General features: G+C 35.0%; 1 protein-coding gene across 2 annotated transcripts in view; it reads left to right on the plus strand.

Moving 5' to 3' along the window:
- PTPRK (protein tyrosine phosphatase receptor type K) overlaps window positions 1–26980 on the plus strand; it is a 569502-nt gene that overhangs the window by 124286 nt on the left and 418236 nt on the right. For both annotated transcript variants that reach the window (XM_027086803.1, XM_027086811.1), the window contains exon 2: window positions 6056–6178. In XM_027086803.1, the coding sequence (XP_026942604.1) occupies window positions 6056–6178 (123 nt within the window). The remainder of the gene's footprint in view (window positions 1–6055; window positions 6179–26980) is intronic.

The raw sequence follows: 26980 nt of genomic DNA on the forward strand, positions 1-26980 counted from the left end.
CTATTGCCACTCATCTTGATATATGAGAAAGAAAATCAAGTCATATGGAAGTGAGGCAGAAATCAAAGACCCTTGTTTGTAAGCTTTTAACCAGACTGTGTACTACCTATAATTTTCAAGGATACTTAAGATCAGAGTGATCTAACCCAGGGGTTGGTGAACTATGGCCTGATGGCTAAATCCAGCTTGCCACCTGTTTTTGTAATAAAAGTTTTTTTTTTTTTAATTTAATTTTATTATTATTTGGCTGCATCGGGTCTTAGTTGCGGCACATAGGATTTTCATTGCAACATGCAGGATCTTTTGTTGCGGCACCTGGGCTTCTCTAGTTGCATCGCGCAGGCTTCTCTCTCCTTGTGGTGCACAGGCTCTAGAGCGTGCAGGCTTAGTTGCCCTGCAGTATGTGGATCTTAGTTCCCCAACCAGGGATTGAACCCAGGTCGCTTGCATTGGAAGGCGGATTCTTAACCACTGCACCACCAGTGAAGTCCCATAAAAGTTTTATTTGAACACAGCCATACCCATTTGTTAGGTATTCTCTGTGGCTGCTTTCTTGCTACAATGACAACAGTTATGTAGTTGTGATAGAAATGATATGGTCTGCAAAACCTAAAATATTTATTAATTGGCTTTTTACAGTTGAAGTTTGCTGACACCTTGATCTAAAGTAAGGTGTTTCCTTATTGAAAGCGTATCTGATGAGTGTTCAGGGAAAACTGGTAATGGTAATATGATAATATTGTCTTTATGGGAACTCTCTTTAGTCTTTCTGGATAAACTATATGGAAACCATAAGTTTCTTTCTTCGACTTTTGCTGTTTAATATGTGCATAGGTTTGCATTTGTATAGCATATATACAGAGTACACTGTTAAGAAAGGAACATGAAAAAATAAGGTGCTGTTAAAAAAAACTTGTTGAGTCTTAGGGGCTTTACATGCATTATCACTAATCCTCATACAACCGTACTGTAGCTATTATTATCTTGATTTTATTGGGAAGGAAATTGAAGCTCAAAGAAATAAAATAGGAAAGCTGTATATGTGCTTAGCCATCTCTCCAGGCTTCATCTAGAAATGCTGTCTCTTTCTTGTACCATCTGAGTGGTGGTATGTACCAGTTCCTTAAAATTCCTTAAGTCTTCTTAATTGACGTTGAGGAGATGTTAATATTGCTTCTCTGCAAAGATGGAGGGGAGTAAAACTGGACTTATTTTTCTATTCTGGTTAATTTAGTCTTATTAAAAGAAGATTATTCAGTCAATTGGAGTATAGCATTTGCTTCAAATCATAGACAATTTGAATAGAAGTCTTACTAGCTAAATAATCTTGGATTGTATGTATTAAACATATATTCTTGGCTAGAAATGGAACTCTAGAGATGAACAATTAGATAATTTATGGGTGTGTTTGAAATGAGCTCTTCTCTCATCATTAAGAGTCATTTGTATCTATCAATAAATGTTGGGTTTGGATTTCCATCATGTGTTTCAAGTTCCTTTTCCTTTATGGAGGAGCTAGGCTCAAATAATATTTTCTTCTACTACTTAACTACTAGCAGGGCAAAAGAGTTTTTTTCTGGATCTGAAGTTGTCATCTTTTAAGGAACTCTTACTCATAAATTTTCTTATTTTTCTTCATTAGATCTTCTTTGTTATTGAACCAGAGTGACGCATTAAGACCAGTGACTCATACTTATGACCTCAAAGGCATTCGTCCTTTGCATCTGCTTGGATTTGTTTTCCTATTTGAATTTCAGTACTTAAATTGAGAACAAGCATTGTTTATCCTTAGACTGGAGGTAAACTTCTAAGCATTGACTATGATAAGTCAATTCTTATTTTGTATCTTCAATATTCCCAAAAGTTGAAAGGAAAAAAAATATTTTAAGATATCCCAGTAGATTTCAGAGGAAATATGAACTTTATTTAAAAGCATCAATTTTTACACTTTGTAAAAATCTGCTTTTCTGGGAGAAGACAATATTAACTCAGATTATGAATGGAATTACATTTAAGAGATTCAGTAATAAGTTACTTGTCTGTTCTTTTAAATTTTTTTGTGTGAAATGTATCGGCTTCTTTGTAATGAGTTTTGGGGCTTATACCAGTAAAATTATATTATGGTTCTGATTAGCATAGACAAAGATGATCTATTCAAAGTTAGTTTAATTCAGTATTGCATGTGTCCTAATGTGACATATATGAATCTTTCATTGTGTTCTTAATGGAAGAAAGATTATTTCAAAGTTGATGATCACTTACATGAGCAAATTTGTGTATCACAGCTTAATTCACAATTGGAAAATATTAATTTGCCCATTTTTGAGGGTCATAAAACAACAGTGTTAAGGACATTGCATTTGCCAACATATTTTGTCTAGGACTTTACTCTTACTTTTCAAAACCCTGTATATTCCAATCATTTTAAGAAAATAATAACAAAAATGATCTGTATTTTGAGCTAAATGAAGCTTGTTCTCTACAAATAGTAAAGAACCATGAAAGATAATTCTGTGTGTTTCTTGCTATTAGATTCAATCAGAAAATTAAGACTGCATAGGTGCCTTGGAGGGGAGAATGTGGAAGGTCCTAGTACAATAGCTTTCAAAAGAATGTCCTCCATAACATGTTCACAGTTGTCCAGGGCCTTACTGACCTTTTATTTTTCTCCAGTTCAACTTTGTTCTAAATTAACCTGACCCTGGGTTTTATTGAAAAGTTTGATATCAGAAGGGATTTGAGTTTAGTATTCATTCTTTTATGATTCCACAGAAAGAATCTCTATTTCCATACTCTCTCATAGAGCTGTCTGTTTAAATAAACACTCAAGAATCTCTCTAAATGCTAGATGTTTAGGCAATATAATTTTGGGGATAGGAATACTTCTATTTTTTGTACCTAATGTTTCTTAGTACCTGTCTTTTCTTTGAGTTGCTTAGGAATGTAAAGAAATTCAGGCAAGTCCAAATTAGCTTGACTTTTATTTTCAGGTGAACAGCTTGCAAAGCCTCACAAATGGGTTGTCATAGTGGAAGCAGACCGTTGCAGTGAAAGATCTGTCCTTTAGCTGACTGACTGGCATAGAGGAATTAGCAATCTGTGAAATGGCTCTTCAGAAGTAATTTTCCTCCAAGGGTCAAGGAACTTGCAGTTGCCCGTTTTGCTGAAATGATTTTGCTGTACTCCCTGTAGTCCTGTCACCAGTAGCAAATACAAAAACTGAAAATGTAAGGTGTTTCCTTGTTCATTTTCATCCCCTCTGCCTCAGGACATTTCTTGAGCACCATTTCAGTATTGCCTCCTTTTGTCTAGCTCAGTGAAACTTTAAATTCATAAATTATGTTTTTATTTATGAATTAGAACCTTGCTGTTTCTCTTTTAAATAGATCATAATACTATATATAAAAATGTCTGAACAGAGGAGCATGTGTATAGAAGACTATGTATTAAAGAAGACTTTGTTTTTAGGGCTTTCTAGTGAGCCTTAAATGGTAAATTGGGATTATGCAAAATGGAATTAGCTCAAATTATATTATGTGCTATCTGTTGTAAGGTTGAACCAAATTATCTACCTCCGTTTTCCCCCATTACTCTTTAAACTCTACATAACTGTTGTTATTATTGTTGTTATCATTATTATTATCAATGTGGCTTGAATTGTGTCATACTCCTGGATAAAATCCTTTAATGGCTTCATACAATTATAGAATAAAATCTAAATGTTTTATAGTATCTAAAAATCTTTCATATTTAGTTTTGTTTCTGTTTTGTCCCCTACATACTTTTCATGCTCATTACACAGAATTATTTGAGATTACTTGAGACTCTCCAACATCTCATGTTTCTTTAGATTTGTTATGCCCTTGCTTTTGCTTTTTTTCTAATTTCAATCCAATTTCCTTTCTGGCCTGGCACATCCTTACTCATCTTTAGGCCTAACTCCGTGAAGCCTTCCAAAACCAACTCAGGTATAGGTAGCCAATTCATTTGTCATTTGTGTTCTTTGTGACTTTGGTCATACTGTTATGATCCCTTGTAACATACTGTATTTTTATATATATATACTCCCATGCATGTCTGTCTATCCCATTCATCAGGCCAATAATAGTATTTTTTAGTATTTTTTTGTATTTTTTATACCCAGTCTGATACACTGTATTAGTCCTTAACTTTGAAATACAAAATTCTTTACAAAAAGATTCATAAACATCTTTTACCAAAGATTTATTCCTGTGTTACACATGTGGTGGATAGATATATTGTACCTCTTAGATTAGAATTTATTGTAAATTATAAAATAAAAAGTCATCTTTAAAAAATTCTTCTATCACTCAACTCAGATCGACCAGGAACTTTCCTCAAGACTCTTGACTGATACGGGAGTGAAGTGCAGCAAATAACAGGGTTGACCCACTTACTTTGTATAGCTCTTCCTAGTTGTTATTGCTAATAAGAATCCTGGAGGCTAAAATTAACAATGGCTATGAAGGATAGCAATTAAGGCTGTTTGTCTTCCAAATGAACCAATGTAGGTTCCATTGGTAGTTTAAATTGATATACAGAGGTCACTCACAAAGGGCAGTGGAAGCCCTGAAGGTATGGGTTGCACAGCAGCAAGTTATTTTAGGATTGTGAGAGCAAATTATATATTGAGAAAAACTTTCCCCTTGCTATGTGAAGATTCATTTCCTAGCAACCTCTTTTCATTGATTAATTTTAAATTAAAAAATAAATCATTTTTCATGAGAGCATTTATATAAAGGCTGTTCTAGGCGTATTTAAAAGACAACATTAAGCTTTCAAGCTGCTGAAGTTTGGTTATTTTAAAGGATTGATGTCATAAGAGTGATTCAAGGATACCCATATATATATATTCCACTTTTGAAAAAGGTTCTTTGGGCCATAGTGTCATCTGGACATTTCTGATTTTGCCTTCTTTGCATGTAATGCTGGCTTGTCTCTGTCATTGGTGAGGAATATAACTTTTTCATATTCAGATTGATAAATTTTTGATGAGGAAAGTGAATTCTCTGTTTACAGAGAAGAATTTACAGGCCTGAAGTTTACCACCCCCTAGCCTGCTGTTTGGTCAGAGAATTCACTGAGTTTCTTCACAAAGATCCCCATGGAAACTAAACAAATAAGCTACTTGAAGGGAGACAGGTTATTGGTTTTTCTCATTAAACCTACTGCTGAATTTTCATTAGTTCTAATCCATTTTCTTTCAAGATTAGACATATAGGCCAGTTCTGATTTTCATGAATTGAATAAACTAAATATGTTGAGTTGTGTGTGCCTGTATATGTAGGCTGAGAAGCAAAAGTAATTATTCTACTTCTGCCATAAAATTACCCCAGAAAATAAAGCCAGGAAAAATGACTGATGTAAAGGGGAAAGGCTACCTCCATTTTTAAAAAAGAGGTTATTAAATAAAGTGGAAGTAGTGAGAGTGATTGTAGGCTAATCTGATCGGTTTTATGCTTCGTTCAGTTTTTCCCACTTTTAAGTCGTAATTGTGTGTGAAAGCAATCTAAATGAAGTATGGAAGCATGTTTCACTGACCTCAAACACTTTAGACCTCATAAAGCTGTAAGTATTTCATTTGCTATTATGAGTAGATTTCAAAGGGTTCTTCCAAAGCAAGAAATTTGGTAAATTTAATTATTAACTTCACCTTTTTGAACTTGCTGTATAAAGAAAGACAATTTTCACTTTTTTCTTTCCTCCCCTTCTCCCTGCTAAAGTTGTTAAAAACTATTTAGATTGAAGGTGGTTTGTATATTTCCGGAAAGCCTCACTATTACATATATCTTCTAATATTATTCATATCTAAAAATCTCAGCCTTACTTCTGAGGCTCAAACCACTATCTTATTCACACAAGATACGGATAGAAATTTCATTTTATGTGAACATTTAGTGAAAATAGTGATAAATAGGAGTACATTTATTATTAAATTTATGAGTACCACATTGTACATTTCAGTATAATGTTTTCTTCTCCAGCACATTCTACTGTTTAGAATGTAACAGTAGTTCTTCTTTTCCCCTTTCAGGTGGCTGTACTTTTGATGATGGTCCGGGAGTTTGTGATTACCACCAGGATCTATATGATGACTTTGAATGGGTTCATGTTAGTGCTCAAGAACCTCATTATCTGCCACCCGAGATGCCACAAGGTGAGAATCCTTCTGTTTATCCAGTGTTGGAAAAATCCCTCTGGAATGAATAGCATTTTCTTATGTTAGGTATAGTACAATAATTTAATTATTATAATAAACTATTGTGGTCAAACTGATTGACCCCATCAAAGACCCTCGATGGATTCTTTGCCTTTCCCTCAATAATTTTATATAATCCTATTTTCCTCAAGAATGTTCACTGTATCTTCATTGTCTCTAACTCTGGAAAAATAGAAACATTAGTTTTTTTCCCCCCTGTTCAATAAAAAAGCAAAATGGAAATGAAACCAAGAAATTAAAAAAAAATAAAATGAAGAACAAACCATATAGTCTAAAAATGAGTTCAGCTTACTTACTACCTATTCTATTAAATCACAAGATTTGATCTAATCAGACTGAAGGGAAACATCTTTATTTCATGGTAGGGAGAGAGCTTATCTCATTCCACTGGCCCTGAGCATGCCAGTGGCTCTGAGGAGAGGCAGCCTGGAGACCAAACTGTCAAATGGAGAGATCTTTTTTGAGTGGATTGTAGAAAAATAGGGCTGAGCCCTACTTTCTTTACCTTGACCTTGTTATATCCTTTGAATTTTGGTTTTGTGAAATAGTACATCTTCTTATTGTTTAAGCCAGTTTGAACTGTGTTTTCTCTTAACTGACATAGGATATTAACATATACATACCATTTTATACACTAGCAGACTAATGTTTGTGCCTTCAATTCTGCATATTAATTTTGAATTAATTCCAAGCTCTGTGCATATATGTTTACCAATAACTTATTAAATTGAGAAATTGAAAATGCAGACAGGAATTTTAAAATACTAAAGAGAATGAATTATTTTTCTAGAATTTAGAAATAAACCAGCCTGGAATATAATTATGTATGATCACATATATAATATACAATATAATTATATTTAATAATGTAATACATTAGTTAGTATTTAATAATATGTAATCACTTTATTATAGTATATTATACATAATTGATGGGATGATTGCCTATTATTAGTAACTTAAGTTTTAAAATACATTTTCAGTATTTTAATCATGATTATAAACACTTTATAACTAATTTTTCCTATTGGTCCACACTGTGATGTACTGTTTGAGAATAGGGTGAATTAAATCTACTTTTTATTCTAAATTGTCACTTATCCCACCCCCCACCCCGCTACCCCCCAAGACTTTCCATTTTGGTATCCATAAGTTTGTTTTCTAAGTCTGTGAATCTGTTTCTGTTTTATAAATAAGTTTATTTGTATCATTTTTTTTTTAGATTCCACATATAAGTATGTCATATGATATTTGTCTTCTTCTGTCTGACTTACTTCACTTGGTATGACAATCTCTAGGTCCATCCATGTTGCTGCAAATGGCATTATTTCATTATTTTTTATGGCCGAGTAGTATTCCATTGTGTGTGTGTATGTGTATATATATACACATATATACCACATCTTCTTTATCCATTCATCTGTCAATGGACAATTAGGTTGCTTCCATGTCTTGGCTATTGTAGATAGTGCTGCTATGAACATTGGGATGCATTATCTTTTTGAAGTATGGTTTTCTCCAGATATATGCCCAGGAGCGGGATTGCTGGATCATATGGTAATTCTGTTTTTAGTTTTATAAGGACCCTCCATGCTGTTCTCCATAGTGGCTGTACCAACTTACATTCACACCAACAGTGTAGGAGGGTTCCCTTTTCTCCACATCCACTCCAGCATTTATTGTTTGTGGACTTTTTAATGATGGCCATTCTGACTGATGTGACGTCATACCTCATTGCAGTTTTGATTTACATTTCTCTGATAATTAGTTGTGTTGAGCATCTTTTCATGTGCCTACTGGCCATCTGAATGTCTTCTTTGGAGAAATGTTTATTTAGGTCTTCTGCCCATTTTTTGATTGGGTTGTTTGTTTTAGACTCATTTAGTTGTGTAAGTAGGTTTGTATTTTTCTGTCAGAGGTACATAACCTTATTTCTCTGGTACATTTTAATTAAAGAAACTCCTGTAATATTTCACCTGAGTTTTCTCTGTGGTACATTTAGACTGAATTTTTTATATAAAAGTAAAAAGGGTAGGCTGGGATGCACATATTTTGACTGTTTATCATCAGAGTACAATCAGAAAGATGTTGATTTATGGAAATGTTACCATTGTTAATTACTATTGAAGATGGGTAATGAATAGCTGAAGAGATACTGCTCAGGTGACCTTGCTGGTTCACCTTTGATGAACAGCTTAATCGGTGGTTACAGTACGGGATGATGTGCACAGAAAATGAAAGTGTTAGAAATTCAGCCACATCTTCCAATTAATAGGACATTAATTAATTAATCATGCAGAGGAGGGAAAAAGGTCACAGCCACTTTATTTTTACCAAATATAATTTGTGCTTGGTTTTCAGAGAAGGTGAAAGAAAGCATCCATGTATATATTCTTCTTTTACTGTTCTCTTTTTACAATCTATACTGTTTTTTTTCATTTTCCTTCTGATATTCCTTTAAAATGCTCACTGAACATTATCTATTCATAAATTGGGAAAAAGGAGACGTTTAGATTTATCTTATTAAAATTTTATGAATGATAAATTTATTTTAAAGTAAATAGTCAGTAAATGTTAATGCTTACTTTTTTCAGTTATTAAAAAAAGAGAACTCAAACATTTACCAACTCGAAAGTAAGAAGGCTGGGCCTGTGATGCACACTTGTTATTGAACTCTCTTTACAATACTTGGACATTGTTAATTGACTTCTGTTTATTGATCTTTTTGGAATGAAAAGGTAGACGGGAAGATGAAAGAGAGGGTGAATAAATAGATTAGAATAAGAAAAGAATTGGGCTTCCCTGGTGGCGCAGTGGTTAAGAATCTGCCTGCCAATGCAGGGGACACGGGTTTGAGCCCTGGTCTGGGAAGGTCCCACATGCCGTGGAGCAACTAAGCCTACGTGCCACAACTACTGAGCCTGTGCTCTAGAGCCCACAAGTCACAACTACTGAAGCCTGCGTGTCTAGAGCCTATGTTCCACAACAAGAGAAGCCACCGCAATGAGAAGCCTGCACACTGCAATGAAGAGTAGCCCCCGTTCTCTGCAACTAGAGAAAGCCCAACAATGAAGACCCAACGCAGCCAAAAATAAATAACTTAATTAATTAAAAAAAAAGAGAGAGAAAATAAGAAAAGAATGAAGATGGGTAGAAAAGAAGAAAATTATTTCTTCTCATTTGAAGACGTAATGCTGTCAATAATTGCTTAAAGTGTTCTTTAGCAAAACTGCCTTTGTCAGGTGACAATGATGGTGGCTGAAAGGCCAGCTAAGTACGTTTAAAATAGCATGCAAAAGAATGAGTATATCCTAATGGCCAAAAATCATATGAAGGTGTGAGCACCTGCTCAACTCAGTCATCAAAGGAATGCAAATTAAAACCACATTGAGAAACTTCTACACACTGAGCAGAAAGATGAAAATCAAAATTTAAGTGTTGGTGAGAGTATGGAGAAAGTAAAACTCTTCATATACTGTACTATAGTCAGGTATAAATCTGTACAACCACTTTGTACAGCCTAATGACCCAACAGATCCATTTTGGGGTATATGCCCAGCAGAACTGAGTACACATGTTTTCCAAATGACATGTACAAGGGTATTTACAGCATCAGTATCCAAAATAGTCCCAAACTGAAAACAATCCAAATGTCTGTCAACAGTGCAATGAATAAATAAATGGTGATTAGTCACATAATGGAATATTACACTGCAGTGTAAATGAACAAACTGTTGCCATATATGATATGGATGAATCTCACACACATAATCTTGAGGGAAAGAAACACAAAAGGATAATGTACTGTATTTCATTTATGTAAATTTCAAAACCAGGCAAAACAAATTGATGATGTTAGAAGTCAGGGTATTATTTACCTCCAGGAAGGTCTGGCAGGGGTTGGGGATGGTTAGTGCTTGGAAGGTGGCATGAAGGGGGCTTCTGGATGCTGGTAATACAGTCTTTCTTGATCTGGATGGTGTTTTCACAGGTGTACTCAAACTGAAAATCATTGAGCTGTACAATTATGAGCTGTGTACTTTCCTCTAGGTATCTTATATGTTAATAGAAAATGGCAAAAAACAGAGTAAATAAAACCAATGCTCACAAGGATACTTTGGGGAAACTAGGCTAAGAATTAAAAAATGTTATAGTTTAGAATGAAAGATATATAATAGGATACCTCAGATGGGCTCAAACTCCTTTTTTCTCACCAACCTGGACCCCCCACATTCAAAGATAATATGATCTTTGACATCTCTGAGCCTTTGTATGTTCTCTTCCCTCTGTTGAGACAATTCTCTGTTCACTTACCACTCACCAAACTCCTATCCATTCTTACTATGTCTACTTAAGTTCCATCTGCTTTGGGAAGATTTTCCTGGTTGGCATGGAGCTTTTTTTTGTTTGTTTTTTTCTTTTTTTTGAGGTATGCGGGCTTCTCACTGCTGTGACCTCTCCCGTTGCGGAGCACAGGCTCCGGACACGCAGGCTCAGCGGCCATGGCTCACGGGCCTAGCCGCTCCGCGGCATGTGGGATCTTCCCGGACCGGGGCACGAACCCGCGTTCCCTGCATCGGCAGGCGGACTCTCAACCACTGCGCCACCAGGGAAGCCCGGCATGGAGCTTTTATATAATATTTCTTCTATCTTCACATTCAGATATGCTCCCCACTGTACTTGATACGTATTTCAATTGCTATTATAGTACTTTTTTTTTTAAGAAGATGTTGGGGGTAGGAGTTTATTAATTAATTAATTAATTTTTGCTGTGTTGGGTCTTCGTTTCTGTGCAAGGACTTTCTCTAGTTATGGCAAGTGGGGGCCACTCTTCATCGCGGTGCGCAGGCCTCTCACTCTCGCGGTCTCTCTTGTTGCGGAGCACAGGCTCCAGACGCGCAGGCTCAGTAGTTGTGGCTCACGGACCTAGTTGCTCCACGGCATGTGGGATCCTCCCAGACCAGGGCTCGAACCCATGTCCCCTGCATTAACAGGCAGATTCTCAACCACTGTGCCACCAGGGAAGCCCTATAGTACTTTTAAAAATACCTCCTTCTTTCCACTAAACTATAATGCCCTCATGAACATAAATCATATTTTTCATCTTTGATTTCCTAAGGCACTATTTCATTTTACTTAGGAAAATTGTCAACTTATATAATGTGGTTTAAATATTTTGGTCAAGGGTTGAACAAAAAAGGTCTTTCTCTTGCTAAAAAATTAATTGAATAAGAAAAAATACTTCATTTCCCAATATTATATTCAGCTCAGATTTTAATGTAGTTAGAAGACCTTCACATACTTACTAATATTTAGCTTTGCCTTTATAAATGATTTCACCTGTTTATTTTGGATGTAATTTTAAATGTTATTAATACTAAAGAAGGAGCTCCCTTTTAGTATCTCGCTCTTTTGTCTTTTGCTAGTCAAATTAATCCCAATCTTCTACTCTTCAAAAGTCTAGTCTATAAAAATCAAATCCATAGAGAATGAGAAACGTTGCAGGGAACTGGAAATTGTTCTTCTATCTCAAATATATCTGTGTTCATGACCTTGTTTGTCGGTTGTTCCTTTATACTTGTGACATCATGAAACAAATTCATTGGATAATTTTACTACATGTTCTGACCTAGATCTGAGCATAGAGATCATGATTGACATCTCAATACATTTATCTTCAAGTGTAATTATAACTGCTTTTACTTTTTAACAGGGTTTTGTAAAATGACTAATTGAATTTTAGAGTCTCTAGAGTACCCATTTGACAGCATAAAATTACGCTACATTGTATCCTACCTTGAATTTGGTACCTTTCACTGATAATAATGTAAATCACTATACAGAGTTCCATCTGTAAAATGGAATAGAATAGACATTCTTTCTGTCTATGTATCTATGTGTCTATCTCTGTATCTAAAAGGCCTTTGTCATTAAATTAATCTGAAGATTGAAGTAAGAAACCATTCCTCCTTTGTTGTAAAGCTTAGTGAGGTGTGATTCAGTAGTTTAAGGCCCTACTAGATCTCAATTTTGCCCCCTTATCAAATCCTCAAACTAAAATTTAGAGAGCAAATGGCATTACACTGAGAACGATAAGAAATGAAATGTGTCCTTTATATTTATATATTATTTTTAGAACTGTGTATCCTTTTTTTCTTTCTTTTATTTTTATCCCAGCGTTTAAACATAAATTATTAGCCACGTTGTTAAAATAAGGCTTGTTTCTTCAATATCTATTTGGAGAAACTAAATGTGTTTTGTACTCGATAGTGAGCATGCATGGGTCTCATGATTTTGTGCCTGGATTTCTTCTGAGAGTGTTATATAGTCAAAATTGAATAAAATATTTGATTTATATGATAACATATATAACTAACAGAATTTCAGCTAAGTTTTTCTATGTAATGATAATAGTCTCTTAGCTTTCTAAGACAAGACTTAGGCAAAATTTACTAAATAATATTAGTATCCAGTGTATCATATTTTAATATATCTAAGAAATTTCACGGGAGTTTTTTTGTTATCTTACCATTTCTAACCTATAGTCTGTCTCTCTGGGAACCTTAGTCACTCATTAAAATGAGTGGATCACCTTGCCTAATATTTCCATTACCCTCTTGTAGACAATTGATAATAAGGCATGTATTTCTTTTTTGTTTAATTGATTTTTATTTATATTTTTTACTTTAATTTTTTTATACAGCAGGTTATTATTAGTTATTTTATACATATTAGTGTATATATGTCAATCCCAATCTCCCAATTCATCCCCCCCCCCATCTTCCCACTTTCCCCTTTTGGTGTCCATACGTTTGTTCTCGACATATTTGTCTCTATTTCTGCCTTGCAAACAGTTCATCTGTACCGTTTTTCTAGACTCCACATATATGTTTTAATATACGATATTTATTTTTCTCTTTCTGACTTACTTCACTCTGTATGGCAGTCCCTAGGTCCATCCACATCTCTACAAGTGACCCGAATTCCTTCCTTTTTATGGCTGAGTAATATACCATTGTGTATATGTACCACATCTACTGTACCCATTTGTCTGTCGATGGGCATTTAGGTTGCTTACATGACTTCGCTATTGTAAATAGTGCTGCAGTGAACATTGGGGTGCATGTGTCTTTTTGAATTATGGTTTTCTCTGGGTATATACCCAGTACTGTGATTGCTGGGTCATATTGTAATTCTGCTTTTAGTCATTTAAGGGACCTCCATACTGTTCTCCATAGTGGCTGTATCAATTTACATTCCCACCAACAGTGCAAGAGGGTTCCCTTTTCTCCACACCCTCTCCAGCATTTGTTGTTTGTAGATTTTCTGATGATGCCCATTCTAACTGGTGTGAGGTGATACCTTATTGTAGTTTTGATTTGCATTTCTCTAATAATTAGTGATGTTGAGCAGCTTTTCATGTGCCTCTTGGCCATCTGTATGTCTTCTTTGGAGAAATGTCTATTTAGATCTTCTGCCCATTTTTGGATTGGGTTGTTTGTTTTTTTAATGTTGAGCTGCATGATCTGTTTATATATTTTGGAGATTAATCCTTTGTCTGTTGATTTGTTTGAAAAAATTTTCTCCCATTCTGAGAGTTGTCTTTTCGTCTTGTTTATGGTTTCCTTTGCTGTACAAAAGCTTCTAAGTTTCATTAGGTCCTATTTGTTTTTTTTGTTTGTTTTTATTTCCATTACTCTAGGAGGAGGGTCAAAAAAAGATCTTGCTGTGATGTATGTCAAAGAGTGTTCTTCCTATGTTTTCATCTTAGGGTTTTATAGAATCTGGTCTTACATTTAGGTCTTTAATCCATTTTGAGTTTATTTTTGTGTATGGTGTTAGAGAGCATTCTAATTTCATTCTTTTACATGTAGCTGTCCAGTTTTCCCAGCACCACTTATTGAAGAGACTGTCTTCTCCATTGTATATGCTTGCCTCCTTTGTCATAGATTAGTTGACCATAGGTGCATGGGTTTATCTCTGGGCTTTCTATCCTGTTCCATTGATCTATATTTCTGTTTTTGTGCCAGTACCATATTGTCTTAATTGCTGTTACTTTGTAGTATAGTCTGAAGTCAGGGAGTCTGATTCCTCCAGCTCCGTTTTTTCCCCTCAAGACTGCTTTGGCTATTCAGGGTCTTTTGTGTCTTCATAGAAATTTTAAGATTTTTCATTCTAGTTCTGTAAAAAATGCCATTCTTAATTTGATAGGGATTGCATTGAATCTGTAGATTGTTTGGAGTAGTATAGTCATTTTCACAATATTGATTCCTCCCATCCAAGAACATGGTATATCTCTCCATCTGTTTGTGTTATCTTTGATTTCTTTCATCAGTGTCTTATAGTTTTCTGAGTACAGGTCTTTTGTCTCCCTAGGTAGGTTTATTCCTAGGTATTTTATTCTTTTTTGTTGCGATGGTGAATAGGATTGTTTCCTTAATTTCTCTTTCTGATCTTTCATTGTTAGTGTATAAGAATGCAAGAGATTTCTGTGCATTAATTATGTATCCAGCAACTTTACCAAATTGATTGATTATCTCTAATAATTTTCGGTGGCATCTTTAGGATTCTGTATGTATAGTATCATGTCATCTGCAAACAGTGAGAGTTTTAGGTCTTCTTTTCCAATTTGTATTCCATTTATTTCTTTTTCTTTTCTGATTGCGTGGTTAGGACTTCCAAAATTATGTTGAATAAGAGTGGTGAGAGTGGACATCCTTGTTTTGTTCCTGATCTTAGAGGAAATGCTTTCAGTTTTTCACTCTTGAGAATGATGTTTGCTGTGCGTTTGTTGTATGTGGCCTTTATGGTGTTGAGGTAGGTTCCCTCTATGCCCACTTTCTGGAGAGTTTTTATCATAAATTGGTGGTGAATTTTGTCAAAAGCTTTTTCTGCATCTATGGAGATGATCATATAGTTTTTATTCTTCAATTTGTTAATATGCTGTATCACACTGAATTATATGTGCATATTGAAGAATCCTTGCATTCCTGGGATAAATCCCACTTTATCATGTTGTATGTTCCTTTTAATGTGTTGTTGGATACTGTTTACTAGTATTTTGTTGAGGATTTTAGCCTCTATATTCCTCAGTGATATTGATCTGTAATTTTCTTTTTTTGTAGTATCTTTGTCTGGTTTTGGAATCAGGGTGATGGTGGCCTCATAGAATGAATTTGGGAGTGTTCCTTCCTCTGAAATTTTTTTGGAAGAGTTTGAGAAGGATGGGTGTTAGCTCTTCTCTAAATGTTTGATAGAATTCACCTGTGAAGCCATCTGGTCCTGGACTTGTGTTTGTTGGAAGATTTTTAATTACAGTTTCAATTTCATTACCTGTGATTGGTCTGTTCATATTTTGTATTTCTTCCTGATTCAGTCTTGGAAGGTTATACCTTTCTAATAATTTGTCCATTTCTTCCAGGTTGTCCATTTTATTGGCATAGAGTTGCTGGTAGTAGTCTATTATGATGCTTTGTATTTGCGGTGTCCATTGTAACTTCTGTTCTTTCATTTCTAAATTTATTGTTTTGAGTCCTCTCCCTCTTTTTCTTGACGAGTCTGGCTAACGGTTTATCAATTTTGTTTATCTTCTGAAAGAACCAGCTTTTAGTTTTATTGATCTTTGCTATTGTTTTCTTTGTTTCTATTTCATTTATTTCTGCTCTGATTTTTATGATTTCTTTCCTTCACTGACGTTGGGTGTTTTTTGCTCCTCTTTCTCTAGTTCCTTTAGGTGTAAGGTTAGATTGTTTATTTGGGATTTTTCTTGTTTCTTGAGGTAGGCTTGTATTGCTATAAACTTCCCTCTTAGAACTGCTTTTGCTGCATCCCATCGTTTTTGAACCGTGTTTTTGTTGTCATTTGTCTCTACTATTTTTTTTTTTTTTTGCGTTACGCGGGCCCCTCACTGCTGTGGCCTCTCCCGCCGCAGAGCACAGGCTCCGGACGCGCAGGCCCAGCGGCCATGACTCACGGGCCCAGCTGCTCTGTGGCATATGGGATCTTGCCGGACCGGGGCACGAACCTGCATCCCCTGCATCGGCAGGTGGACTCTCAACCACTGCGCCACCAGTGAAGCCCTGGTAGAGTTCTTTTTTTGAAAGCAATACTTCTCAGCACTCAAATATGTAAAATTGATAACAAAGAGCCACTGGTTCCAGAACCTGCTTGCTTTGTACTTCCTACCCCCCTCCTCTACCCGTTTCCTCTCTACCTTCCAGCTCCATCAAGATGGCTTCTCTGAAAAATACTTACAGAAGTAAGGCTCCAAGAGACATTTTGCAAACAATGGTTAGATGCACACCAAACACTTTGAGATAAGCATCTCTGAAATGAGGGTACTTGCTACCATTACCTGTGACTTACTGGTAGTTTACTGGGTTTTACTATACCAGGAGCATGAGATATATTTTTAATCCTCACATGAGCCCTACAAAATTAGTGACGTTTTAGACATCAGTAGAGTAAATAACTAGGTGAAAGCAACCGAGGGGCAGAGTTGGAAGTTAGGTCTGTTTGTGTAACGTCACAGTTACTCTTGCCACAGTGCCCTCCTGCTTCATAGTTGTAGTGTGGCTGATAAATTTCCTTGACTTGGTCTTAGATCTCTAAATCCTGTATAACGTCAGCTATATATTAGCTTTAATCTAGAATGATTTCCTACTACTTCATTTAAAATACTATTTCTTTCCAAAATTTAAAAGCTTTAAATGATTGTGTCTTAATCATCATATGAAATGAGATCTGAGACTCACTGTTGTTTGGAATTTCTGCTGAGCTTCAGGGTTTCCTCTGTGACATTCTCACCCCCTAGTGAGATGCTTTGTCCTTTTTTTGATTTACCTGTATGTTATTTTTAGTTATTTGATGAATACTTGCTTGCGTGGCTGTCTGTCTAAGCAAACTTTTTGAAACACATATATTATCTGCTGTCTCATTAGAGCATGTATGGTAGAAGAAAAATTTTTGGACTAAAGAACTCAGACTAAAGGTTAGGTTTGAAAATAATCTTAAGACTTTTTTTGCAATGGGGTATTTTAGGACTAGAATTATGGGCTTATTTCCATGTGCTCTTCCAAAACCATGTCATCATGTGTCTGTTGGTGCTTTTGCCCTCAGCACAGAGAAGACAGTTTACCACACTTAAGTTGCTTATTAAAAACAATGGGAGTTGGAGGCAGTGCAGGGTCAGAGAGTGAAAGGCTGTAAAGGACTACGTGAAGGGTGAGTTACTTCATGAGGTCCAGTTTTTAATGTAAGTACTATTACCCTTGTGGACATAAATGCAGCATGAAGAATATCCAAATTACAGTGGACAGAAATGGCATGCTGAGACAGGAATATTTTACTGTTATTTCAAGTATGAAATGTATCTAGGTTAGATATGTCCCGATATATCTCAGGGGAAGAAAACAGGCCAGTATTTAAAAAAAAAAAAAAAAAAAAAGGAAGAAAAGAAATTAATATTGGTGTCAGTGCTAGAGAACTTCCAACCTCCTAAATGAATTAGGGCTAAGAATACAAAGACTATGCAGTCACCTTTAACATGCCTTAAAATAAAATCAATACATGGCCCAAGGAAACAAAATTACTTTTCCTTGGGGGGAGTGTGACTGAAAGTACAGTTACGACCTTATACTTTCCTCTCTAAAAATAAACTTGCCTCATGATGACTAAAGAACTCTCTTAGACACTCTCAGCTTCAAAGCTTTGTCTTCAAACACAAGAAGAATAACAGGGGAAATAATTATGCAAAAAAGCAATGAAATCTAAGTGATTAAATTAGAGATTATTTAAAAATATGTGACGTTAATTTTCTCATATAGTTAACATTGTGAAAAATATAGAACTATGCATATATATTTATCATTACATAAAAAGATACGTTGGAAATCTTGGAAGATTGTCAGTTTTCCAACCTTATGTATGTTGAGAGTATGGTGGTATGTTGACAGACCTCTTCCCCCTACTTCAGAGAGGAAATTATTGATTGAGAAATATTTCTCAACAAAAATGAATGTTTTATATATTTAGAGCACGTGACAACTTAAAATGCCAGCAGCATCATGAAATCTTCACCTCGGGACAATAAAAAGATATGCTGACTTGCTTCTTGTTGTTTCTGAGAATAAAATTAAATAGGACAGTTCCACAAATTTCATAAGGACAATTATATATTTCTGTACCTCCCTCCCTTCCCCAATTCTGAAATAGTTGGTGAATTAAATAGAAAAGTAGAATGGCAAATCTGGCTATTTAAAAATTATGTTTTGAGTGTGTGATTTTTATCCAAGCTAGGTTAGACTTAATAGATAATTTAAAAAAAAATGCTTTTCTGACCAATTCTATCCATTCCTATGACATTTCACTTAATTCTCATAAAAGCCCTTTCAGCTATGTATTAATGCTTGCTATAGATGAGGGAACTGAGGTTCCTAGAGGTCAAATAAGTTTCCAGAGGTTTCATGTCTTGGGAAACTCAAGATTGGGAATCCAAGTATGTAGAAATATAGGAGAAAGATCTCAATTTTGAACTCTATGTAAACATATTGGAGTACAGATCCTTCTTTAGAGAATACAGAAAAAAAAGCTTCAGGGCTGACTTGGAAGTATTGCAAAAGTTAATCTGTCATGCTTTCTCCAGCTCCAAATAATGGAAAGCCCAACTCAAAATGTCTTTAAACCATAAATAAGGAAAGCTGCTTTCACATAACAGGAGGTCCAGGATTGTCTAATTAAGTGGTTCAGTGATGTCCTCAAGGTTCCAGGTTCTTTTGTCTCTCTGCTCCTCTACTCTTAAGGTCATCTTTTAACCTCAGGCTAGCTCCCCTCACGGGTATAAGATCTGCAGCTATTCTAGGTATTAATTTCAGACATGAAGAAAAAGAGGTTGTCTCTTCCTTATGTCTGTTTTTATTTTTTTAATCAAGTAAAGAACTTTTCTGAGGTACTCATCAACAGATTTCTCTTCTTGTCCAACTGGCCAAAATTATGTCCCATATCTATGCCTAAACCAATCAGTGATGAGCAGAATAAGACATGATTGGCTGAAACTGTAAAGCCTGTCCTCCTCCCCTAATTGGAGCTGAGGTTGAAGTTAATGCCGGTTTCTCCTGGTACATGTGGCTAGCCAGGTTGTAATGGAGTAAGGACGGGAGGATACTGGGGAGGTAAACAACGGTGCCCATTACAAAACTATCTAATGCAGATATAGTAGGAGAGATATATAGGTAGTAGTATTCAGAAGCTGTGATATTTAGAAGAATGAACAAATAAAGCAGTTATTATAGCAGCATGATATTCTCTAATGCTTGTCAGCCTAGTGTGAGTTTTTCCTTGATTTCAAAGCATTTACTGTATCTGGAAACTTGAGAAATGGGAAATCTTCCCACCTTAGTAAATTTGTTTTCTAACCGCAATTGTTACTATTGAGAGTTTTTATATTATCTTTTTTCTTATGACATCGAAGAAATAAGTCAACATAGTTTATAAAAACTCAAAACCTAAAAATGACCGAAGTATTATATAATGTAAATGAACACATGCTAAAGATATGTTTAATTCATCAATTCAGGAACCAGCAATATAGTAAGGCTGGTTCAAAAGATTATAGGAACAAGGGAGGCATTTATAGTCACTGAAAGAAAGAATGCTGAAGTAAGATTCCTAATTTTATACTAAATAAATTAATGTCTAGCAGGGCAATACATTTGAAACCTTTGAGGTTATCTTTACTACCAAACAGAAATCATTTGCCACTCTACTAGACAAAATTTATTTGTATTTTTCTCGTTTAAGTTTGTATTGCCATGAGCTTTCTGCAAATTAACATCTTCTCTCACAGATTTATGAAATGTCTTAATCAATAATGAATAGTGACTCAGACAAAGGTACATACAATTAAAGAATCAGCTAATTCTTGGGTGAAGGATATGTAGTCATTCTTTTGCCTAGTTGCAAGTTTTGGAACTTTTTTAACAGTTCCCCCTTACGATCGTAAATACTCTCCAAAGATAATTCTTGTTAAAAACAACAACAAAAAAAGATGGTTGAAATATATGGAGCATACCAAACAATTATTTTTAGTTTCTGTGGTCTCATAAGTTAAGGGAACAAATCTTTGTGGTTGTCCAAAGCCCCATAGGAAACTTCACAGTTTATGAGGAAAGGCTTTTTGAAATTTTTATTTTTCTGAATTTAGGGTCTTATTATGCAGGCAGAATCAAACGATTTATTGCAGGAGATTAGTCACTTGACTAAGATAGTAGCATAGGTGTCTGAGAACAAAGAATAATATCAATATTTTAATATTGCTCATAGTAATATTTATTACCATAGTAATTATATTAATTTCTATTAATATTTAGTATTTAAAAATAAAATAGAATATAATGTCATTATAAGAAAACTCTTCTAGAAGTAATGAAGTTGTGTGTTTGTTTTTAAAAATCAAAACCATAATAAAATCAGCTTAATGCACAAAAGAAGTTATCTGCAGAGGTACAGAATTTCTGCTCAAATTACACAGAAAGTTGGGAATAATTTTTACAGCCTCTTTTTAAGAGGAGATTGAAATTGCTAAGATCAATTTGTTATTTTAACAGAAAGAAAACATAATTCTAGTCTGGCATTAATGTGATGTTTGGCAGTAAAAGCTAAGAAAAAATTACAAAAAAGCCTGTCAAAACTGAGCCAAAGTTTTCTACACAGTTCATCGCCTCTTTTCAGGACACATTATTTGCAGGTGTTATACTTCAAAAATACTCCAAAATAAATAAATTTTCCTCTGCAAACTTGTTACAGTTTCTTATATCCACTGAAGTTTTACCTGGACTAATTTCTTTCAACGTTCTAAAACAATTATACTTATTTTTTCCTTTAAGACAAACTTTCTGTCTTTTCCCTTGCACATAATAGGTCATCCCTTAGTTCATAGACATCTCCACTTAATGTCAAAAGTCTGTTTCCAAAAAGTAGATATTCTATGTGAGAATGTTAAATAACAAGGAGTCAATTTCCTATTGTTTTAAATGGGAAAAAATGTAATGTGTTAGATTGCTAACTAAAATGCCTGATCAGTTAATTAAAATGTAGCTGAAACATAGCATACATAATAGGTTATCAAAGTAGGTGGTATAATGCTTGAAAAAACTTTTTCCTGATCCAAAAAAATTATTATGATCCAAATAACTAAATTTATTACAGAGTTTCTTTGTATGGAATACGTTGCTTTATATTCATTATATCTGCACACATACCACTTGTAGTCACTCTGAGCTTTTCAAAATATTTACATAATTCTGATGTTTTACTGTATTTGGATGTAACACACAACTCTTGCCATGCATAGTTTTATTTATCAACTATATTGATGTTTTGAGTCATAAGTAAAAATATTTTTTCAGAAAAAATATTGGCCAAAAATCTTTGTATTGAGTGATATCTCTATTAAGTTGGATATTAAACCAAGAATCATTATGCTGATAAAAATGTTAACAAGGGAAACATTTTGTGGGAACACCTGTGTATGGAATGTATCAGAAGTTCACCTGACACTGGTTGTCAGGACAAAGGTTTTATTTATTTATTTTTTATTGGGCAAGATTGGTTTATGACATTATATGTTTCGTGTGTGTCACATTATATTTCTACTTCTGTATACACTGTGGTGTGCTCACCACCAAACATTTATTTTCTATCCATCACCATACAGTTGATCCTTTTTACCCATTTCTCCACCCCCCACACCCAGCCCCTTTCCCTCTGGTAACCACTACCCTGTTCTCTGTATCTTCATGTTTGTTACGACAAAGTTATTCTTTAATGAGAAAGGAGTAATTTTTAAAAAAGGAAAAAGTTAATTTGAAAGTCTTGATTTAATTGTTCATAAAGAGCAAACCTGTTAAGGTACGAATATACTTCCTAAATTAGTAGCTACTTCAACAAATAGATGATTCTTCTCTGAAATGTTTAAGAAATAAATTCAGAATTAACTATAGATAGCATTTAGTATGCAGTTTGTCTCATGGTTCTAGCGTTTCACTCTACTCCATACAGGGCTAAGAAGTAACTTAGAATTTTACAGAAAGTAAAAATCTGTCCAACTGTAAATGACTTGTGAATGTAACCCTACTGCTATTTATTTATTTATTTATTTATTTATTGTTGTGTTGGGTCATCGTTGCTGTGCGCAGGCTTTCTCTAGTTGTGGCGAGCAGGGGCTACTCTTCGTTGCGGTGTGAGGGCTTCTCATTGTGGTGGCTTCTCTTTGTTGCAGAGCACGGGCTCTAGGCGCCTGGGCTTCAGTAGTTGTGGCATGTGGGCTCAGTAGTTCTAGCTCACGGGCTCTAGAGCGCAGGCTCAGTAGTTGTGGCGCACGGGCTTATTTGCTCCGAAGCATGTGGGATCTTTCCAGAGCAGGGCTCGAACCCGTGTCCCCTGTATTGGCAGGTGGATTCTTAACCACTACGCCACCAGGGAAGTTCCTTGACTTTCAATTTTGTGGCTTAATACATTGATATCTAAAACAAAGCTAGAGGATATGGTAGTGTTCATAAAGTTACGTAATTCTTGAAAATAAAGTTAAGAGACTGAAGCTTAAAATAAAGAGTAAGGTGAAACAATACCACCATTCACTTTCGTGCACTGTGTTTGTTACATAGACCTGCAGTAAATAATTGCTGAATGAACAACTCAAAATCTTTTAAAATGTGATTGAGCTTTTCTCCACATTTTTTCTTGAGCGCATATATTAATTATCTTGAAATTCAAATTATTTTTGCATAAATAAGTACAAGGAATGATAATATTGTTAAAAAAGAGAAAAGGGGGTGTTTTAGAAAATGATTTGAATTAACTGCTGTTAATGTATTCTGTTGCTAAATTGGCCTTTTTAAACATTTCCCCATAGATGAATGGAATGGATCTAGTACTTACAAGGATGGTCTGAGTGGGTTTAATTCCAACCCTGTTGTATTTCATCTTTCTGTATGTAGAAATAATCTCTGGTACTTCTCTTGTCATTTTTGTACTATTTTCTGATGGTTAACACTATAATAATATTTCATTGTGTTTGTGTGTATGCTATGTGAAATTTTTGGAGTTTCAGATCTTTGCAGCAGTTTTGGAAGATGATATTTCATGTTATGTTTTATAGTGTAACTTGGCTACTGAGAGTATAATTGTGACAATGAAACCTTGCTTGATGTGATAGGCACTGATTTTTAATTTCTTTTTTTTTTTTTACTGAATTGCTCATGTAGATTCATTGTCAGTGAAATCGAGAAAGGGTCTTCTTAGCTTGGTAGAGGTGAATATTTCTTCTGTTCTCTTTTACTCAAAACTAAATCAATGAAGACAATAAGCCAGTGGGAAGAGATGACTATTGCTGTTATATGTCACATTCCTCATCATAAAGTCCAGGTTTCTCTCTAGTCACAGTGTTTATATAAACCCTTTGTACTGAAATCCATTTTAAAAAATAGGACAGCTTTCATGTTATTCTCTTGTTTGTGCAGGCTGAACAATTTTTTACTGGACCAGTGGCAGTGATCCAAATGTTGTTTGGAATTTCAAATGCTCTGTATCTGTATTTAGAAAGTGGATACCTATAGGCCCCAAGAAATCATTTAAGTAGAGTGAATAAAGAGAAATGAGTGGTCAACAGAAATGATTTATAATTTTCATATAGGTTCTCACTGCTTTTAAATATCCACTACCCTTTTTTTTTTAATGGATACTTGACTATACAAGTTTTTACTGTAATACTATACTATAATAATATAATAATAATAGTATACCATTAAAGAAGGCATTTTCCTTTGTGCTCAATTTTCCTTGTATTTTGACACTTGAAATCCCCAAATTCAGTGTATTGTACCACCCTTGGGTGGTAGCACCAGACTAGTACCCTTAGCATCATCAAAATGAGTTTCCATTAAATCTAAAAGAGACTTCAGAGATTGTCTCTAGACCAACTTTTCATTTTACAAATAGAATAGTGTAGGAATAGGTTAACTGACACAGGAACCAGAGTAACCTGAATTCAAATCCACCTTCTATTGCTTGCTATTTGGTTATGATACAGAACCTTTCTGAGTTTCCATTTTCTCATCCGCACTTTTGGAATAATAAAATTCTCTCTCAGTCTCTCTCCCTGCCTCTTCCCTCCCTCCCTCAATTTTGTAGTATCAGTGAAAGTAAATGTCTGTGAAGCATTTGATAGTATCTAGCATGTAGTTGATACTTATTAAATATTATTTCTCTTTTTCCCTATGGCCCAAGGTGACATGGCTGGTTAGTAAACTCATTAATCTGTAAGAAATTGATTTGAATTTCTTTCACTTACTTTTTTTAGCAAGGAATAAATTGCCTTTCCCCATTATACTTTTTCAGCAGCTCATTAGGAATTATTTTATGTCCAATTCAGAAAATTACCTTTCCTACATAATTGTTCACTTAATGCAGGTGCTTTGCACTAATAATATGACACATAATAATATCTGAAAATGATTTCCACAGAACAGTATTGCAGGTCAACTTGAACTTCTCAAATATTATTCTTAACAAGGATAGGATATTTAGGATACGGAAGTAATTTTGGAAAAGGTTTATTCTTTCTCAACTTTTTAAGACTTTCTACATAATTCTCTCTCTATTTGGCTTACTGAATTGCTCTGTGATCATTATTTTAACATTTGAAAAATGAAATACATCATTTTACTGTGGATTTTATTTAATGTTGAAAGCGGCTGCAGCCTATAATGTCATAAAAGCATAGAAAGAAGATATGTGAAAGCATTTGAAACATTGTGAAATTGGAAACATTTAAAAAAAGTGTCTTGTGCCACCAAAACTGTGTCTGTTACTATACAAATATCTTCAAGCAAACACCAGTAAATATCCACATTTGAAAAATTGCATCTGAATCTGTCTGATATAGTTTATTGTTATTATCTTTCAAATCTGAATTTTATGTCACGCAAACTGATTTTTATAGCTTAAAATAAAAGTTGTACAAGTACTTACTCATCAACTACATATTTGGGAAAATGTTTAACCTTTTATCAGAGACTAGAGGTATTTTCAGGTTGCTAGTTTGTAAGTTCTTGTTCTAATGAGAAAATAGATTATGTCGGCTCTTTTTGATGCCTTGGTTTCCTCTTTTGAAGAATGAGAGAAAGGTAAGTTCAATTCCCTCTGCTCTTTATACATCTCATCTACATATTGCATTAATAATGGATTTTTATGGGGTTTATGAACCTTTAAAAATTGTCATATTGTATATATGGTGTTTGTGTCTGTGTGTAAGTATGTATGTGATTTTCCAGGGAAATATTAGATGCTGAATATCAGAAAAAATCACACAGAATAGTACAGAATTCTTTAATAGACTCCAAAATTGGACAGTTCTCTAAGGCACAGTTCTTAGGGGAAGGTTGAGTTTTTAATGGGGAACAGAACTCGCACTTTGCTCCTCTCCTACTCTATTATTTTGTACTGACTCAATCAAAGATTATGTCTTTCTACAAAGTTTCCCCTATGTCCTTTTAATTTTATCTTGACTACTTCAAAGAGAGTCATATCTAGATTTTAAAGGATTTTAAAATCCTTTATTTTCAAAGGATTTTTCTCTGAAACTTTTTTCCTCCCACTTAACCTGTTCCTAGGTTAATTCTGTACTAGATGAACCCCCCCTTTTTTTTTTCTTTTTCGGTACGCGGGCCTCTCACCGTTGTGGCCTCTCCTGTTGCGGAGCACAGGCCCCGGACGCGCAGGCTTAGCGGCCATGGCTCATGGGCCCAGCCGCTCCGTGACATGTGGGATCTTCCCGGACCGGGGCACAAACCCGTGTCCCCTAGTATCGGCAGGCGGACTCTCAACCACTGCGCCACCAGGGAAGCCCATAGATGAACCCATTTTTGATGTTCTTCATGCCACATGGTGTTGGGATTGAAGCCTTATTTTCAGAGGTTTATGTCCAGGATGAACAGGAGTTGGAAAGTCCCTTCCCTACTTTTTCTTTCACGTACGTGTCCATGGGAAAGCTTAGATAAAATACTTCATTGTGTTCTCCATTTCCTGTAACTTATTGTTGATTATTCCAGGTAAAACCATCAGTAAAAACAAGCAGAATAAATAAGAACAAAACATTATGAAACAAACAAACAAACAAAAACTGAGGGGATTTGCTCTCCACTCTGTGAAGTGAATACCCTGGACTCAATACCTTGGACTCAAAGCTTTTTCTCCCTGATCTAGCCAACTAGTGTTAGAGAGGACAGTATGATTTCCTAAGCATTTCCCAAGAGTCTGTGAATATCTACAACCTGTAAAGGATTTAATGTTTTGGGGAGATATACCCAATACCTTATGAGGAAAAGGAAGTAATCAAAGCAGTTTTTACTGTGAGCTTATTATTTTGGAAGATGGAGGCTCTAGATTCTAACACTTACGACTTGGACATAGGTCTACATGATTTGGACAAATGGTCCCTTCTTTAAAGATAAAATCAGGATGCGACTTCCCTGGCGGTCCAGTGGTTAAGACTTCACCTTCCAGTGCAGGGGGTGCGGGTTCAGGGAGCTAAGATCCCACATGCCTCGGGGCTGAAAAACCAAAACATAAAACAGAAGCAATATTGTAACAAATTCAATAAAGACTTTAAAAATGGTTCACATCAAAAAAAAATCTTAGAAAATAAGATAAAATCAGGACATTAATAGTTGCCCTTCCTTTCCC

This window comes from Aethalodelphis obliquidens, unplaced genomic scaffold (genome assembly GCF_003676395.1).
Source record: "Aethalodelphis obliquidens isolate GAN/ISIS:26980383/991018 unplaced genomic scaffold, ASM367639v1 scaffold3, whole genome shotgun sequence".
Classification (NCBI taxonomy): Eukaryota; Metazoa; Chordata; class Mammalia; order Artiodactyla; family Delphinidae; genus Aethalodelphis; species Aethalodelphis obliquidens.